Below are 16760 nucleotides of genomic sequence, written 5' to 3' on the forward strand. Positions count from 1 at the left end.
ACTGGAGCCACTCTGGATTTACAGAGGTATACTTAAGATCAAGTCTTGGCCTTCAGTTTCAATAATATGAAAATGATTTACTGTTACATTGCTTATTGTATTAACTACCAGCTTTAGTAAAGGGGCTGTGATCCTGCAAGAGCTTTGAAAATATTCTGCAAGACATTTTTTTGCACTAAAATAGAGTAACTGAAAATCAGATGATCTTGGTTTTTGCATAATAGAACCCTAGCAACAAGCTTTTCATTTCTTAATGTACTAGTTTAACTGTGCAAAACTGCTGATTTTTGAAAGAAAAGGTGCCTTAGTTGCAGAAGAATGAAAAATCAACGAAAGCTTTAATTAGGTCTTTATTTTTACATGTTTATAGTGAAAAATGCTCACGGGCATTTTATGTCGAGTTTTAAAATTCGCAGTCAAGTGCATTTCCAGAGCCAATTTGAGAAATCTGGTGTATCGTTTGTGAGTGAAAGCTTTCTGAGAGTTAGCAGTAATCTAGTACGGTTTTCTATGTGAAGTTCATGTGCAAGAAAGACAAGATAGAGATAATTTTGGTATTATGTCAAGATTATGTATTAGGATGACAGGTATCGCAGTCCCTAATAGATTGCACAGTGCAGAGATAATGAAGAGTGATGCTTTCTGTTCGTAACCCTGCCTTGGGCCTGGTAAGTAACTGTGGGCAAATCACTCCTTCTTCCTCAATTTCTCTGTCTGTAAAAATGACGATAATGATGTGGATTATTTTGTGTTTCATTTTGAGATCTAAAGGGAATACATAGAAATGAAGCGGTAGGAACATGATGGGAAATATAAGGTGGTAAAATAAGCATCTGTATTACAGACAGCTTTGTACTGGCAACTGATTATAAAATTATTGATTCTACTGTTCTTTCCTGTTGAGAGTATTACTATGTACTTGTTCACAGAATTGTAGAACAAAAAAAATCTTGCTATTTCTTATACTAGCCTATCTTTCAGCTTCTCATTCAGAATTTACTGTAAGGTTATTCTGCTTTTATTCTTGCCCATTACCATCTCCGTGAGGGACAGTTAAAGCTGTAGTTAATGGAGGATAAGGACAGCAAAGGTCTGTCTGTCTTTCTTTTCTCTATCTCCTCCCTTTCTATCTCTCTGTCTCTCTTTGGCCATTGAAAATGTAGGTCATATTGCATCACCATAAAATGGAACAGTCAGAAAGGTGTTTGAAAAATGCTGACATCCTTAGCCTGGGGTGCATGCCAGTGTCCTTTGTTTACATTGAGAATAGTGTTGTACCTGTGTAAGAGCCAGCATCTCTGTTAAGGTTAGTGGTATGGTACCTAAATTATGAGTCAGATTTTAAGATGACTTTCATCTGCCTGCAGTAATTTAAAATTAGACAGATAAAATGCAACCACTCACAATAATGATATACATGGGGAGCTAATTTGAAATCTTTAATCTGCAATAACTGTGATGGTGTAGTTTGAATTATATTACCTTTAACAGAGAAGCTTAGTAATACATTTTGCAAATCATGTTAATCATGTACTTTGCATTGTCTTGATTAGCTGTGCCTTTCTGTCTTGAAAATTATGTTTATTTTACATGTTTGTATATTCGTTTTAACATCACTGTTTTACTTCATGCACCCTTTTAAATGAGCCAATCGGGGTGTTATTTATTTTAAAAAATGGAGAATCCTGATGTCCAGTGTCTTACTGCTTGCTACCAGTCTTTTGTTGTTTGTGTTTCTGATGTAATACAAGTTGTAATTGGTATGAAATGTTCCTATGGCATAAAATGCAGAACATATCTTTTTCTTCTCTACAGTTGTATATAAATACCATTTTTAAAGGAATGTATAAATATAATTTCAACTGTCCTTATTTATCTTAGATGCAGTAATCTAATGTGCTCTATGGATTGAACTTTCAAATGGTGGTATAAATCATACTGCAAGATGCAGGTGTTTTGAAATATAAGACAAGATACTCGCTTATAGAATATCTTTCATTATTTCTGAAAGCAAGTATTTTTTTAACCTGTCTGTTCTATGCTTTGTGTGGTTGTACTTAAACAGTTGAAGTGCAGTATGCAAAGGCTTCTTGTGACTTTGTTAATCTTACTGCTAAAGAAGACTTCTAGTTAAAACAGAAATTGTTGGAAGATAAAACTAAAATTAGTGATAACATGGTTTGTTGAGCAAAATAAGGAATGCAGATCTTCTCCTGTTGCCATTAGACAAAGGAAAATAATAGTAGTCAAAGTTAAGACTCCTCAAGTGCGCTTTGCCGTGCATAATTATTCTGCAATTTTTATCACTTGATTTAGAATTATCCAAAAGCTGGTGTTGCTTCTCCATTGACTAAGATACTAGTTATTTAGCAACTAAGATACTAGTTATTTAAGTTTGGCCCTTCTCATTATCTATGAAGATACCTATGCATGCTTGAAATGGTTTCAAAATAACTCATATCATTATTATATTTTGCACCGAATATTCTGTTGCATTTGTGTTTGCACAAATGATAGTAAATATTTGGGTAATTCTGAGAAATATTTTATATTGGTATATGTAGGAGCTATGTGAAATCTTGAGATGCTGCAATTTTGTAATTGGTATTTACAGAAGTTTGGTATCTAATCTCTGTTTGAAGCGTGTAGCTGGTATTTATTTTTTAATCTGTGAAGATGTAGAGAATTGTGTCTCCCAAAGAGAATACGAGGGCCAATTATGTATTGGTAGAGCTTAGAGTTCTTAGACCACCTTTGACCCCCTGAGATTCTGTAGTTGGCGAGTCCCGAGTCAGTCTCCAGCGCAAATGAGATCAGCCTGAGAATTGCTCTGATTTACTCTTACTAGCAGCCCTTAGCCTTCTGCCAGCCAGCTCGTGTTCCTTCAACACACTCCTCCTGCACCCAGTTTTCCAAGAGGCAGAATAAGACCTCATTAGGTTATCCCCATAAACAAAATGTCTAAATGGAGCCCAGTATTGGGGTGATTATACCTAGCATGTCCAAATTTTTGTTTATATAATAAATGTAGACATTGTATTTTATCTTAGATTTGGATTTTAGTAGATAACAAAGGAGAAAGAATGTTCTAAAGTTTAGGCACATTCTTTGGTGCCTATTTCTGACAGCTGAAAAGTTAAAGGAGTTCTGTTAGCTGAGGCATTAGTTTTGATACTTTCAAAAGTTAGGGATGCTTTATCACATACATTTACATTTCCTGTATTTTAATGAGTTGCTTTGTAATTATAATTTTCATGTAAGTATGTTTCCCTTAAATGGATAATACACATTAGTCATCATAACTATGCCTTTATTATATAAGTCTATGTAGATACAATTTTGACTGAGATAGAGCTTTTGCTCTGCCAGGCTGTGGTTTCCTGTCTTGCATATCAGTAACTTCTCGAAGTATTAAATAGCAACCAAGTTTCCTTTATAGTCAGGCATCGAGAGTGACATGATGCCAAGTCTGCTTCGCTGGTTTGAAAATGCAGGCCTTTTTCCATTTTCTTGGATTGCTGCTTTGACTATTTTTGTCATCTTTCCATCTTTGAACTAGCGCTCTCTTTTCCAGGCTACCAAAGTGCTTACCTTCTGGAGAGAGAGCTCCTCCTGACTTATTCTCAATCATCCGATCGCTTCCTTGCATTACTCTTTGCTGACAGTTGTGGTTGTAATTGACCTGCTGTAAATTCTCAACAAGAATCATTCCTGTTCTTTGCCACCCATTATCCAGTGAAAGAGTTCTCTTTAAAGGGTCGTTAAGCTGTCACTTTACTCTTTTGAAACTTATTCTCTTAACTTCCTTCAGACTCAGCTCCAGATGTAATCCCTACAGCAAAATTCACAGGTGGTGACATAGTACGCTCTGATCTCTCCTATATAGGAATAAAAGTTTTGCTGATACTTCCTTCGCCCTCATCTGGTCCGGTTTTTGTACTTACCACTTATTGCCTTATTTCTAGATTTTTAAGTCTTTGGAGACGTCTTCTGGTTTGTAGGTAGTTTTTGTTTTCATTTCTGCAAGAAGCAATGGAACTTGCTTTTTATGTAACAAATAACATTTACGTCAGGATAAAAGAAAGAGCATTTTGCATGTAGAACTCTCATATCCCCTAAAGAAATTGGGGTAGAGATGAAGGAGTGAGTTATTTCCACAGCAGGGAGGTCATACGCTTGAAGGGATCGGGACTTTGAGGATAAACATTGAATGATCTGTGAAGGGGATGCTCCATATGAATTCAGTCTCCTGTCCTAAACAAAGAAAGGAGAAAAAGGATTTTTAACAAGCAGTACGTTGCCTTTCCCAGTAAGCAGCAGCAAGAGCTGAAGAGAAAGTTTTATACTGTAGTATTCAATGAGATTTGTATGTGTAACAAGGAAATACAATGTTTTCTGAGACTTGACTAGGGTAGAAATTTGTTAACCATCAGTTTTATTAACCATAAGGCAGAATAATGACTGCAGAGGAGAGAGAGAAAATAATACTGGACTTGCTCTCAAGTGTTGTCCACTGAAGACAAGAAAATTTTGGATTTTATGGAGTAACTAGAATGCAATTAAGCTCGGATGTGCTTCTTAGGATCAAGTATGTCGCTGAGCAGAGTAAAGCTTAGAAATAGTAAATATATCTGTAGCTGATCTCAGTCAAGATAGTGTCAGCTGCTAAGCTGCAGTTTAAAAGAAAAGAAAAAAAAGGGCGTTATCCTCACTGTGTAAGAAGACTTTAAAGACATGAACTCAGTTTGCAGACACCTTCCCAGAGGAGCAGCAGAAGCCAGGAAAAGCTTCGTTCTGCACCTTCCAGTGGGGCAGAGCCCTACAGCCTGTGGGACGGCTTGGATGCCCTCTTGGACTGCATTCCTCTTGTCTGGACTTTAATCCTTGGAGGGGAAAAAAATAGTTTTCTCTGAAGTGTCACCCAGTCCCGGCGCTAGATTGGCTTATTTATATCTAGCTTCATGACTTTTTAGTAGATGAAAAAAAATCACCAGTTTAATTTCAAAGCACTTATAAAAATCAGTTGTTTGATCTTTAATATAACCTGTGCACAAGGATGGTTGAAATTTTTTTTAACAGGGCTTCGGTATAGCTTCAACCAATTAGGCATTGGTTTATGTTAAACCAAAGCAAACTGGGCTTAAATTTGATTTATATAAACAGTAAGTTTATAAGCACTGAATGAAAGGATTTTAAAAACCTGAGCTTGATATGATAAAAGTTCCTTTTGTGGGAAAGGCTTCAATCTGTACATCTCTGTTAATTTTTGTTAAAATTCTTCATCAGCGATACAGTAATAGTCACTAATAACTATTACGTGAGGGATCATTTTTAGCTATCCATGTTCTATGACATGGTGGTAAAAATGTCAATGACTGCGTACCGGGAGCCCCTGTTGTTGGAGTTGTGCTATATTCTAGAAAAATCCTGTGCAGGAAATCCAGCGCTGTTGTGTTACCAGCTTGTGATACAGACACAATCGTCTGCTTGGAAATCTGGTCAGTAATACTCGATGTAAGTGCAGTAACTGGGCTGAAGATTGAGATTTCATCCAATGCATACCTTTCTGGTAATGTCAGGCTGCCATTTAAAGAGCTGCTCTGTACATAAGAGTCCATAACAGCTCTCTGCTTACCTTTCAATTTTAAATCCATTGCAGAAACTGTATTTGTAAAATTGATAAAATGCTTCGTATTAGTTCTTAAATAGATACATTTATAATTATTAAATGGAGATAAGGTTTCGAATGTCTTACTGCTGTACTCTTTTTGTTTTCTTTCAGAATTAATCAGGTACAAGTTAGAGAAAGCTTCCAAAATCTGAACAGATGAAGATCAATTGATAAATCAACCCAGCGATTCACCATACTTTCAAGGTACTGTGACATGCTTACCCAAATATTTTTCTTAAGCATAATATTCACATACTTTAGATGTGAGAAGCGTGGAGAACAGGATATTAGCAGGGTTGCAAAGCAAGTCTGAAGTGTTACCAGATGCAGTGGGGAGACTTTTTTTTTTTTTTTTTTAAAAATGCAGGTGTTTAATATATGTTTCAGTGGGAAGTAAAGCGACTTTACAATCAACTTAAAGGGATTTCAATGCATGGAACAGTCAAACTTAAAAAGATAAAAGTAAGTTGGATTATATCTCCCAATCACTTAGATGAAGTGATTTGAACTAGTAAGATGTGACAAGCAATATTTTTAATTTATTTATTATATTTTAGAAGAAGTAAACGTCTTTTTCTGAATAATTATTTTTGTCTATTTCCACGTTTTCATGATACTTTAAAGCATTTGGAGGCTGTTAGGCTCTGGTATATACCATAGCCTACTAGCTGCATCAGTTTTGTTATCTTACGAGTTCAGAAAGTAGAATTGTAAACTGAGGTAAAGACTGCACAGTTGCCTAACACAGTGGGGTTATTCTCCATGACTAGTGTTCCTGGCAGAACATTAGGAAAAAGAGAAAGTGATGATAATAAATTGAAATTTTGGCTAAAAAGCTGCTAGTGCAGATTATTTTATCAGGTACTGCTAATTCATTGAAACAATATCTGTTTCTCGGTTTCCCTTACATATATCTCTATTATTTATCATCATGTGCATTTCACCATTTTGTATATTTTGCTTGACATCACAAAAGAAAAGACTTCACTCTTAAGTTTGCATTTTTCTTATGCACAGACTTGAAGAATCTAGTCTGTTATAGCCTGGCTAGTATTTGCTGTGCAAATCATCTTTTAATATATTTAAAAATAGATTGCAGCAGAAAGGGCCATTACAGTTAGCATGGAACTGGTCTGCAGAACTTATTTAAGTGGCAGAGCTAACCTGGGCTGAGGAAGAGCGAGGGATGTTTGTCATGGCATGGCTCCTGCAGTATGTAACATTGGAAGCTGTAGTATCTGAAGTTTCTATAACAAAATGCTTCCCTGGATTTTCCAGCAGCCTGAGAATTGGCTATATTAGTGAACCCACAGTGCCTGGGGTTGCAAAAATTGGCATAGTTCTTATCTACTTCCTTGCTCCTCGTCACTAAATAGGGCCACAACATCTATCAGATTTCCATATAATCACAGGAAGGTCTAGATTGGAAGAATCATCTAGACATCATCTGGTCCAATCTTCTGTTGAAAGCAGGTTATCCGAGGCCTGGTCAAGCCAAGTGTTAAATATTTCCAGCAAGGGAAAGTCCACCATTTCTCTGGACAACCTGTTCCAATTTTGAATTGTTCTCACAGTGAATATTTTTTTCTTGTATCCAGACAGAACTTCTGAAGCAGCTTGTGCCTGTTGCCTCTTGCCCTGTCACTGTGTTTCTTGTGAAGAGAGTACCTCCATCTTCTCTATAATTATCTTTTACTTATTGGAAGACTGTGATTACATCCCACCTGAGCCTTCTCTTCTTTAGGCCGAGCAAACCCAATTCCTTAGCATTTCTTCAGTAAGTTTCCCAACCTTCTAATCACTTTGTTGGCCCTCTGCTGGACCCTGTCCAGTTTTTAATGTGTCTCTTGAACTGGCCCAGTCTTCCAGCCTGTCAGAGTCTCTGTATATAGTGACATTTCCTTCGGGTGTATCTCTGTGTCTTCCACGTTTCGTGTCATCTGCAGACTTGGTGAGGATCCATTTATTCCCATCATCCAGATCATTTTAAAAGATAGTGAATAGGATTGAGCCTGGTATTGAGCCCCAAGGAACTCCATTGTGACTGATTGCCAGTTTGATTTTGAGCCATTACCACCACCCTTTGAGCACAGCAGTTCAGCCAGTTTGCCAGCAATCTCATGGTTCACATCCATGACTTTTCAAACTAACTCTTTTAGAACCCTTGCATGCATCCTGTCAGGTCCTGTAGACCTGCCCATGTTCAATTTGTATGATATTTTGTTGCTAACTTGGTAAGCATGTGGTCAGTGCAGGCAGCATCAGGAAGCAGCAATCAAACGTGAGAAGAATGGTATAAATTTAAACTTGCTTGTGCCAGGGTTCTCAGGATCCTTGATTTGATGTTAATCAGCATGTCAAGCTTCTGAGGGTATGAGGACTCGGGCAGCTTCACATCATAGGTAGGCATCACTGTTGTCTCAAGGAACTCTTGGGCCCCGTGTGCTGCGCTTGGACCCAGAGCGTTCTGCCTCAATGGATTGCCAAGGAGCCATGTAAACAAGCTGGCAAGAAACCAGGCAGGGTTACGAAACCTTGCGTGGTAGTTGGGTTCCATCAGAAGATCGTTGCTATCAAACTGTTCCCATGAAGTGCTTTGACTTCAATAAATGGAAATTCAGCACTAATGTTTTGTTACAGTTGACCTGAACAGCTGTGTATTTTAATCATTCTAAATTTTAATATCATATTCTCTGTGTATAGATGAGAATTTAAAAGGTCATACCCATTTCTGATTCCTCTGATTAAAATGATTCATCTGCATAGTTAGGTTGCTGAAATTATTTTAACATTTCCAAATTCAAAAGGTGATTTCAATACCTTATGTAAAATTAATAAACATTAGTCTGATTTCCAAATCATTAACTGGATGTATTTTGTGTAGTTTTACCTATTTACCTTTAACACTTGAAAACTTTGTGTCACTATTTAGTGTTTTCTCTGTAAAATTCTCTTCAAGAACTGACGGTACTTAGTGACGTCTAAGCAGTGCAAAGATCTGTGTTCCTGTATTCCTTATGCTCCTTATTGTGCTTTAGATCACTGTCTCATCAATTCTTGTAGAAATTTGACTTACGTATAATAAAGAAGGAAGTGGTTGCAATGTTTTGCTAGGTACTGTATACTTTATTAACACATGGAAATGACATTGGCTTATAATTTGGGTGTAAAAATGTGATATTGTCATCAGTATAGTCATTGTGATGTTTGGATAAACATATAGGGGCATCTATTGCATCCTCATTCTAATGCAGAATTCTTGGCAGATTTACTTATATTTATTAGCCTCCATTCCCCCATGCCTTCTCCTCAGAAAAGGATACTTTAAGTTAGTCTTTTAATCTTAACAATATTGTTCTTTGCCCTGGTACAGGTGGTTTATAGTAGGCATCCACAATAATTTCATATTCCAGTATTTAATGTAGCTGTATACCAGCACTTCTGAGCATCTTCGGCTCCCCCTTTGAAGTGTTACTCATAAATAAAATTATACACATCAACCTGTTCCCAGGATCTGTGGGAAAAAGGATAATAGACCGGCATGGTTTGTTGTATAATTTTTTATTGTGTGCTGCTCATGATTATTATTCTGCAGGATCACAGTCCTGTGTGTAGTTATAGAGGGAGAAGTTGCTTGATTTCACTGGAGGGGAGAGCGTACTGCAGATTACCATAATGCGTTTTTCTTAATGTACTAATATTTTTCCATAGTGGGGATTAAATGAAATGGTCTGTTTTGTTATGGCTGGATAGTTCTCTCATCATCTGAACGTCCTGATTCATATGAACTTTTTATCTCTTGCTTCCGTACTTGCCCAATTACATTCTTATACTTCTCATACTGGAGACATCTCTTAAAATGCACAAAAGGTACTCCCAGTTCTACTGCTGTCAGCAGGAGCCGATGGGAGGGTCAGGACTTCACTTCAGCATATCAGCTACTTGAGTTGTCATTTCATCCTGAATCTCATCTACCAGCAAGTTTTCACTAATAATATTTGTTCTTAGTTTTTAAGCCCTTCTTAATAATTTCATACCTTTTGGCTAGAGTTAACTTACTTGATTTCCTCTAATGCTGTAATGCCCCTCACATCTTTTCCTTGACAGACTTTTTTGTGAATTCACTATTTTTCTTTCCTCCGAGTACTGATAAAGTGACACCCTTGTAGGTTCTCCCTGTCTCTCCCTTCACACTTCAATTCTTGTATCCTTTCACTTTCATTGCAGAAGATGATTGGTGAATCATATCACTGTACTTCTGTTCTTAAAAGAGTTCGGCCACAGACTCATCCTTCCTTCTTCATTCCAGTTAAGAGTTATTATATCAGGTTCTGTACGGAGGCTGTCTTTACAGATTCTAACTGAACAGCTGAGGTAGGTGTTCCCTGTTTGAACAGCTTTCCCGGACCACCTGGCAAAAGAATGAAACCTGCCGGTACAGGTGAAAAAATGCCTGCAGTGTCATGCCGCAAAATAACCATCCTCTGCACTTTTAAGCAGTTGCACGCTGTTTGCAGGCACACATTTAATCATAGTATCGCCAACCATGTGTAATACATTGTTAAATCTATTTAGTGAGCTTTAAAACTGTGGGTTATCCTTTTTTGTATGTTTTGTTTCCTCTTTCTTGACTCCTTTCTTTCTTCCCTTTTGCAGTCTGTGTTATATTTTTTGTTTGTTTGTTTATGCTTTCTTCATCCCATTATTTGGCTGTTTTCTCTGCATCATCTGCTGTTTCCTGCCTCACATTTTTCCTTCTCCACTTTGTATCCAAGCTTTACTTTGTCCTCTCAGTTCTCTGAGTACCTGTTCTCATTCACATGTGCGAGCAGTCTATGGTTATTCACACACTCTCTCAGTCCCAGTGCTACTTCTTGGGCTATTTTGCTTCCTTGGTTAAGATTCCTCAGTTAAGCCCTTTGAACTGGTAGCATTTCTGGGCCCATTTTTGTTCTCTTAAAGGAGCATTGGCTTCTAGGCACTGCCTTCCACACTTGTGTGTTCTGCCAGCTCCTGACCAGATTCATCCCACTTAATTCTGGGTGCCTAATGCAGGTGCCTAATGCAGGTGCCTAATTTATGTGTATGGTCATCCTTGACTACTTCCATGGTCAGTGGGAAGAGAAGGGCTTCTTCAAAAAGTGCTTTGGACCGGGAGGGACCAAATTGATCCCCAAAGTATCACTGTGTCTCTGTTGATTGCCAGGGGAGCTTTGGATGACCATATTCCTGACCTGGATGTCTCGGATTTGTAATAGTCACCTCTGTTCAAAGTCTACAGCTTGTACATGTGTTTTCAATTCTGATCTCCTTCTGACATGATGGATTTTCAGGGTTTCCCCTATTTTTCCCTAAAATCATCAATGCATGCATGTATAGCACTATGGAAACAATTTAAGAGAATTGAACTTGCGTGCTTAAAAAAACCCAAACACATATTTCGACCTAGTGGGAAAAGAGAATTCTCTCCACCTCCAGTCCTTGTAAAATGAGTTTTTCACCTGCCCCTATTCCTGCTCTCTGACTAATCGGCCTTGTGCATTGAACTGATGAACTGATCTTTCTGCTGCCACTTTCCTCCCTCTACTGGAACACTGATGTATTCACGACACAGTGGGAAAATACCTTACTAGCGGAACAAGGTTTACTAAAGGACAGCCTGAGGCCCAGACTGCAGAATTAGATCTTGAGTGGGAATATATAGGAAAGAAAGAAAAGCTGTGAAAGAGGGAGGGGAAAAAACGCAACAGCCAGTTTGAAAGAGCAAAACAAGAAAGGGGATAAAGCTGTATGAAATAAGTGATGTGTGCTTTACCTGTTTGGCTGGCACTTTTAAAGCAAGAGGCGCTTTTGAGTAACTTGATGAGTATCAACCTTAGAGACTGAAAATTCAGTAATATATTGGCTTGTTAAAGTAGTTAGCTAATCAACGTAATTTTGCCAAATTAAGCCATTTTACTTTTGCGTAATTTGACATACGTACATCAGTAATATTTAAAGAAAAGAATCGTATGATGTGTGAACATTAAATTGATATTCCGTGGTAAAATCTGCCACTATTAAAAGGTAGATGATGGTGTTCTATGGCTCTGTTTGGTCACCCGTCACTACATTTGCTTTATGATCGAAGTAAAATAAATAATAGAAAAAGCCTTTACAAATTTGATAGACACTCGGATGTACGGAGGATTCTTTTTCAAACTGCAGCTGAGGCGGCTTTCTGACAGCCTTCTCCAGAACAAAGGAGAGCTGTATGCATGAAGTTTGTAATATAAAGCAGAATATTTGACACAGAGAATGTTGTTCTGTCTGTAACTTGCCTTATCCTACGGCTGGAGTCTGAATTCAGCTATGGACTCCATTTGTGGAGTACTCGAAGAACTAAGCTTGAAAGAAATCAGGCATAGATTATTTTTTTTTTTTCCTGTCTGGCTTCTACACCACAAAAAAAGCTTAGGTTCTGTTCAGAAATTCTTTAGCACCTGACTGACATTTTTCTTCCAGTGACGTTCTTAGCTTTGATTAGAAGTAGCTTTCTGTATTTTAAAGTATACTGTTTGATAATTAGTCAAACAATAATGCCCTCCATTCATCATTTATCTTCAGATGCTGGTTCCATAAACACCTTTACTCAGGCATAGACTAAGATGAAGAGTTATTTCACTGTTTTGGGAAGCTACAGTACAGTTAAGAGCAAGTGCAACGGTCTGAAAGATCAGGGCCCAGCTCAAGAAGTTGATAGCCTTTGTTAATTAATCCTGCTACAGCTGTCTGCAGCAGAAGTCATTGTTGCTCTCTTTATCTAAATCTTGTGGTGCTTGCCTTTTATTAAGGAGTTAAGTTAGACTTGCAGCGATCAAGAGGAGAGAAAAGTCTCACTAGCTGTTCTATATTAGATCTACAGTTTTACAAGATACATTCTTAGTGTGACATAAATTATCAGTTGGGTGGAACGCTGAAACTATTATAATTACAACCTATCCCATCTCATACGACAATTGTCTGATGAGCTTGTATTTATACATCTTTTATATGCATAAATTTGGAAAGAAACGTCTATAGCTTGTATAGTTCCACACTTTAAATGAAAATAGCGAAGTTTTAGCTAAGCCTGCACGTGTATACATCTCTGCAGGACTGGGACCGCGTGGTCTGAACAAATTTATTTACAGTTTTGCTTTCTGCTGTCTAGTTTTGCAAATACACGTATGGGATCTGCGAGCGGTTGCACTGACAGCGCGAGTCCCATGCTGTCGAGCTTACGCGTGGGCTGAGTACCTATAGAAGATCAGATTTATGTATGTTTTTGCCTGTTCATCGAGGATGTTATTACTGACAGTGGCATCGAGCGTGGCCAGAAATCTTTGCAGATCATGGCCTGCGGGTTGACTTTGCTACTTGAACACTTTAGTCGATTGGAGAGGAAACCCTGCAATAAACGGGTTCTAAACCCAGATTTATTTGTTTTTTTTAATCAAACAGCTTGATTTTGCAAAGCTTAAACTTTGTCGCTAAGAGTTTTCAGGCACGAAAGCATCCTTTAACCCTCGCTTTTAACGCCGCTCGACGTCATCCCGAAGTTGAGGCAAAACAAACAAAAAAAGCTGGTGTTTAAAAAGAACAGCCCCCCCCCCCCCCCCACCCGGGAGACAGGTTACGAGGATAACGAAGGCAGCTCCGGGCGGGCGGCGTCCGTGTCCCCCCCCCCCCCCCCGGCCCCCCCCGTTCGGGGGGGGCCGGGGGGGGGGGGGGGGACACGGACGCCGCCCGCCCGGAGCGAGTTTCCTGCTCGCCGCTGCCTTTAAGGAGGCGCCGGGTTTAAGGTGGACCGGCCAGGAGGGGCGGGGCGCTCTAAGGCCGGCTCCGCCCCACCGCGTCGCGTCGCTGGTCCGTCCCCCCCCCCCTCCCCTTCCCGGGGCAGCGGGTGCCAGGCGGGGTTGTGATGCGGCCGTTGTTTTTGTAGGGTCGCGGTTGAGGAGAGAGAAAGGCGGCCCATGGAGCCGGGGAGCGCCGGGTGGGCGGCGTAGCAGCCCTGCTCTCTTCACACACCCCCCCCCCCCCTTCCACCCTTCCCTCCCTCCCTTCCGCCGCTTTGTTAGCGCAAACACACAAACGCGCCTCACCTACACGGTGAAGAGGAAGGGAGCGCTCCCCGTACAATAATGGGCAGCCGGCTGCTGCTCCCCGGGCCGCCGCAGAGGTGAGTCGCCGCCACCCCCCCCCCCCCCCCCCCCACCCCCAGGGCCGCAGGTTCCCCGCGGGGGAGGAGAGCGAACAGGCTGACAGCCGGCGCGGGCGCTTCCTTAAAAGCGCGGCGCCACCTTAAGCGCCGGTTGACTTTTTTTTTTTTTTTTTTTTTTTTTTTTTTTTCTTCTCCTCCTCGTTACATTATAGCAGCGGAAAGAATGTCGGCGCGGGCCGTGGGTGACGTCAGAAGGGAGCAGCGCAGCGCGGCGGCGGCCAGGCAGCGGCAGCGGCGGCCCCGCCACGGCGAAGGAGGCGGAGGCGGAGGAGGCGGGAGCGGCGCCGGCCCCGCCGCCACCGCAGCGGCAATGGCGGCCGTCGGGGAGCGCAGGTCCCTGCCCAGCCCCGAGGCGATGCTGGGGCAGCCCTGGAGCCACTGGGTCGATGCTGCTAAACTTCACGGGAACGACGGTGAGCGGCCGGGTCCTCCCCGACAAAACCCCCTCTTACCGGACCGGCCTCCCCCCCCAACCCCCCCCCCCCCCCGGGCTGCGGGGGTGCCCCGGGGCGCGGCCCCGCCGCGGGAGGGAACGGTGGGGCGCCGGTCGGACGCGGCGGGGTGCCCGGCAGGAGGGCGCCGCGGGGCCCGGGCCCGGGGCGGGCGGAGGTTGGGTCCGTTCCCCGCCCCCCCCCCTCCCCCCCCTCCCTTCCCTCCAACGTCGCGGCCGAGTTCGTTGTCCGGTACGCGGCCCCCGAGAGCGGAGGCGCCGTCGTCGCCGTCCCCCTCACCCCGGGCCTGGGGCTCGGGAGCGGCGTGGAGCGGGCAGCGCTTGCCCCAGTTCCTGTAATCCGGGACACGGTGCGAGGAGAGGGCTGAGCCGGTCCCCGGAGGCCGGCACCTCCTGCCCTCGATTCAGCCTGGGCTTGGGGCCGGGGAGGGTGGTGGGGGGGGGGGGGGGGGGGCAGAGCTCCAGCCTCAGGTGAGGCATCCCCCGCCGCTGACAGCGGCTCGGCCGGCCCCGGCCCCGCAGCCCCCTCCGGGGGACGGGACGGGACGGCAGGTCTCGATGTCTCTGAAGCCGTGTTCGGCGGCGCAGCGGTAGGAGAGCGTGTCCCCCCGCGGGCTGGTTTGTTGCTGGAGGGGAACGGGTTACCGGTCAGTCCGACTGGTGCGCTGACGGAGGTCTTGTGGCTTCTTGCTTTTAGGAACAGCATTAGAAGAAAGTTTCAAGGAATACGGAAGAAACCGAGAAGCGATGCGACTTTGCCGAGAAGGTGAGTGCAATTCGTTCTCGAAGAAAAGTGCACGGAGAAGTTTTCCTGCTCGTAACTAGGTGCGAGAGGACGTGCACGGGAAAGAGAAGGGAAACTTCAGTCCTGTCGCTTTGGATTGGGGACTTGCGGCCTGTCAGTGAGTGGTGTTATTAGCATTATTATTAAATTAACGTATAATCTCAAAGCTACAAGGTAGGGCATAGGTTACTTGGTGTCTTTACTGGGTTTATAGTTGGATTTTTTTTTTCTTTAAGACTATAAATAGTCCTGAGGAAACTGTGTGACCAGCACTGATAATATCTTCTTCTTGAGCTAAGGCATTTTGAGTCTTAATATAATCCATGTCAGTATTTGAACATTGATCCATTTCTCTGTCACGTCAAGGTGTTGTGTGTTTATTTCTTAGTGTACTGCTAAATGACAGTGACCTTTCACCTGTGATTAGCAAAAGCCCATTAATGGCCCACTTCGTTTCAAGAGTAGCGATGCTACTTGAAGTTGTAAGCAGATGATGAATGAAAGCTATAGATTATTGGTGACTTTGTAACAGGGAGTGGAAAAAGCCAGCGACGGGTCTGGTTTGTGATGTTCAATTTTTTGTTTGTTTGGTTTTCCGGTTTAACAATTGTTTTATAGCAGAGAAATGTTCTAAAACTTTCTTAATATTCTTGGAACTAGCTTGGTTCCATCGGACTTTCTGAGGCGTGTGCCACAGAATAGGCCTTGTTGTTTTAAATACTAGATCAGTTAGACCCGAGTCATTTATTTGACGCTCTTGGAAACGGAAGACAGAGTTTGTAAACTTGGTTTATGATCACAGAACGCAGGACTTGCCGGGGACCTTAGGAGATGATCTGATTCAGCACTTACCTGCTTGTGAACTACAAACAGCAAATAGAAACCTAAAGCAAGGCGGCACAGGCTAGTAGGATTGGGAGGCAGTGATCCATATGGAGGCTGAATCAAAATGTCTGTTTATTGTAGAATTCCTAGTGTTGATAAAATTTTGGAAAAAAATCAGTTTCTAGGACCAGACCTGTAAGAAAGGTGCAATAGACAGCTATACTGCTGCATTCAGAGTCACTTGTGCCATTTTGCTATCTTCTAAGTGTATGTATGAGTGAGTTCTTAGGTATTTGAAAAATCACTTTATTACTTCATTGCTGAGTTCCAATCTAACAGTTATGTTGGATATTTAATTTATTTTTCTGAATAGGCAAATCATTCAAGTGCTAAAACAGCATTTATAACAATAAGCATACACATTATCCTAGCAAAGATTTTACTAATAAGGATTTTCAAACATTCTTTCTTATTTCTACCTCTGAAAATGCAAGCATCTGAGGTTTCCAGATTTTAAAGATTAGCTGGCAGGGTGAAGAATAATCTTTTTTTTCAGAGATCATGAAACTGTTTATGCATAGGCTAACCACTGAGACACAGCTTCTCTGCACTGACTCCAACCATGTGAATGATTTGCAGGGTTGTGAGTTGAAGGAAGTTCATAAAACACTTTGAGAATTAAATGTGAAACTTAGTAGCTCTGTCAGGCTTCCAGAAGTCTATTTATTTTGGTTGTTCTATGACATATGAATGAGACACTGACTTGGTGTATACCTGTAGCTAGTCT

The 16760-nt window shown here is 41.6% G+C and overlaps 1 protein-coding gene across 7 annotated transcripts in view; it reads left to right on the forward strand.

Moving 5' to 3' along the window:
• Positions 1-16760, forward strand: part of ATXN7 (ataxin 7) — a 91664-nt gene that overhangs the window by 13446 nt on the left and 61458 nt on the right. For 3 of the 7 annotated variants that reach the window (XM_049826090.1, XM_049826094.1, XM_049826088.1), the window contains 4 exons: positions 5783-5875; positions 13635-13871; positions 14066-14326; positions 15062-15130. In XM_049826090.1, coding sequence (XP_049682047.1) covers positions 14077-14326; positions 15062-15130 — 319 coding nt within the window. In that variant the 5' untranslated portion in view covers positions 5783-5875; positions 13635-13871; positions 14066-14076. Of the gene's footprint in view, positions 1-5782; positions 5876-13599; positions 13872-14065; positions 14327-15061; positions 15131-16760 lie in introns of those variants that run through there. The other 4 variants (XM_049826092.1, XM_049826089.1, XM_049826093.1 and 1 more) reach the window with 4 other exon arrangements.

The sequence above is a fragment of the Accipiter gentilis genome, chromosome 23 (assembly GCF_929443795.1).
Source record: "Accipiter gentilis chromosome 23, bAccGen1.1, whole genome shotgun sequence".
Classification (NCBI taxonomy): domain Eukaryota; kingdom Metazoa; phylum Chordata; class Aves; order Accipitriformes; family Accipitridae; genus Astur; species Astur gentilis.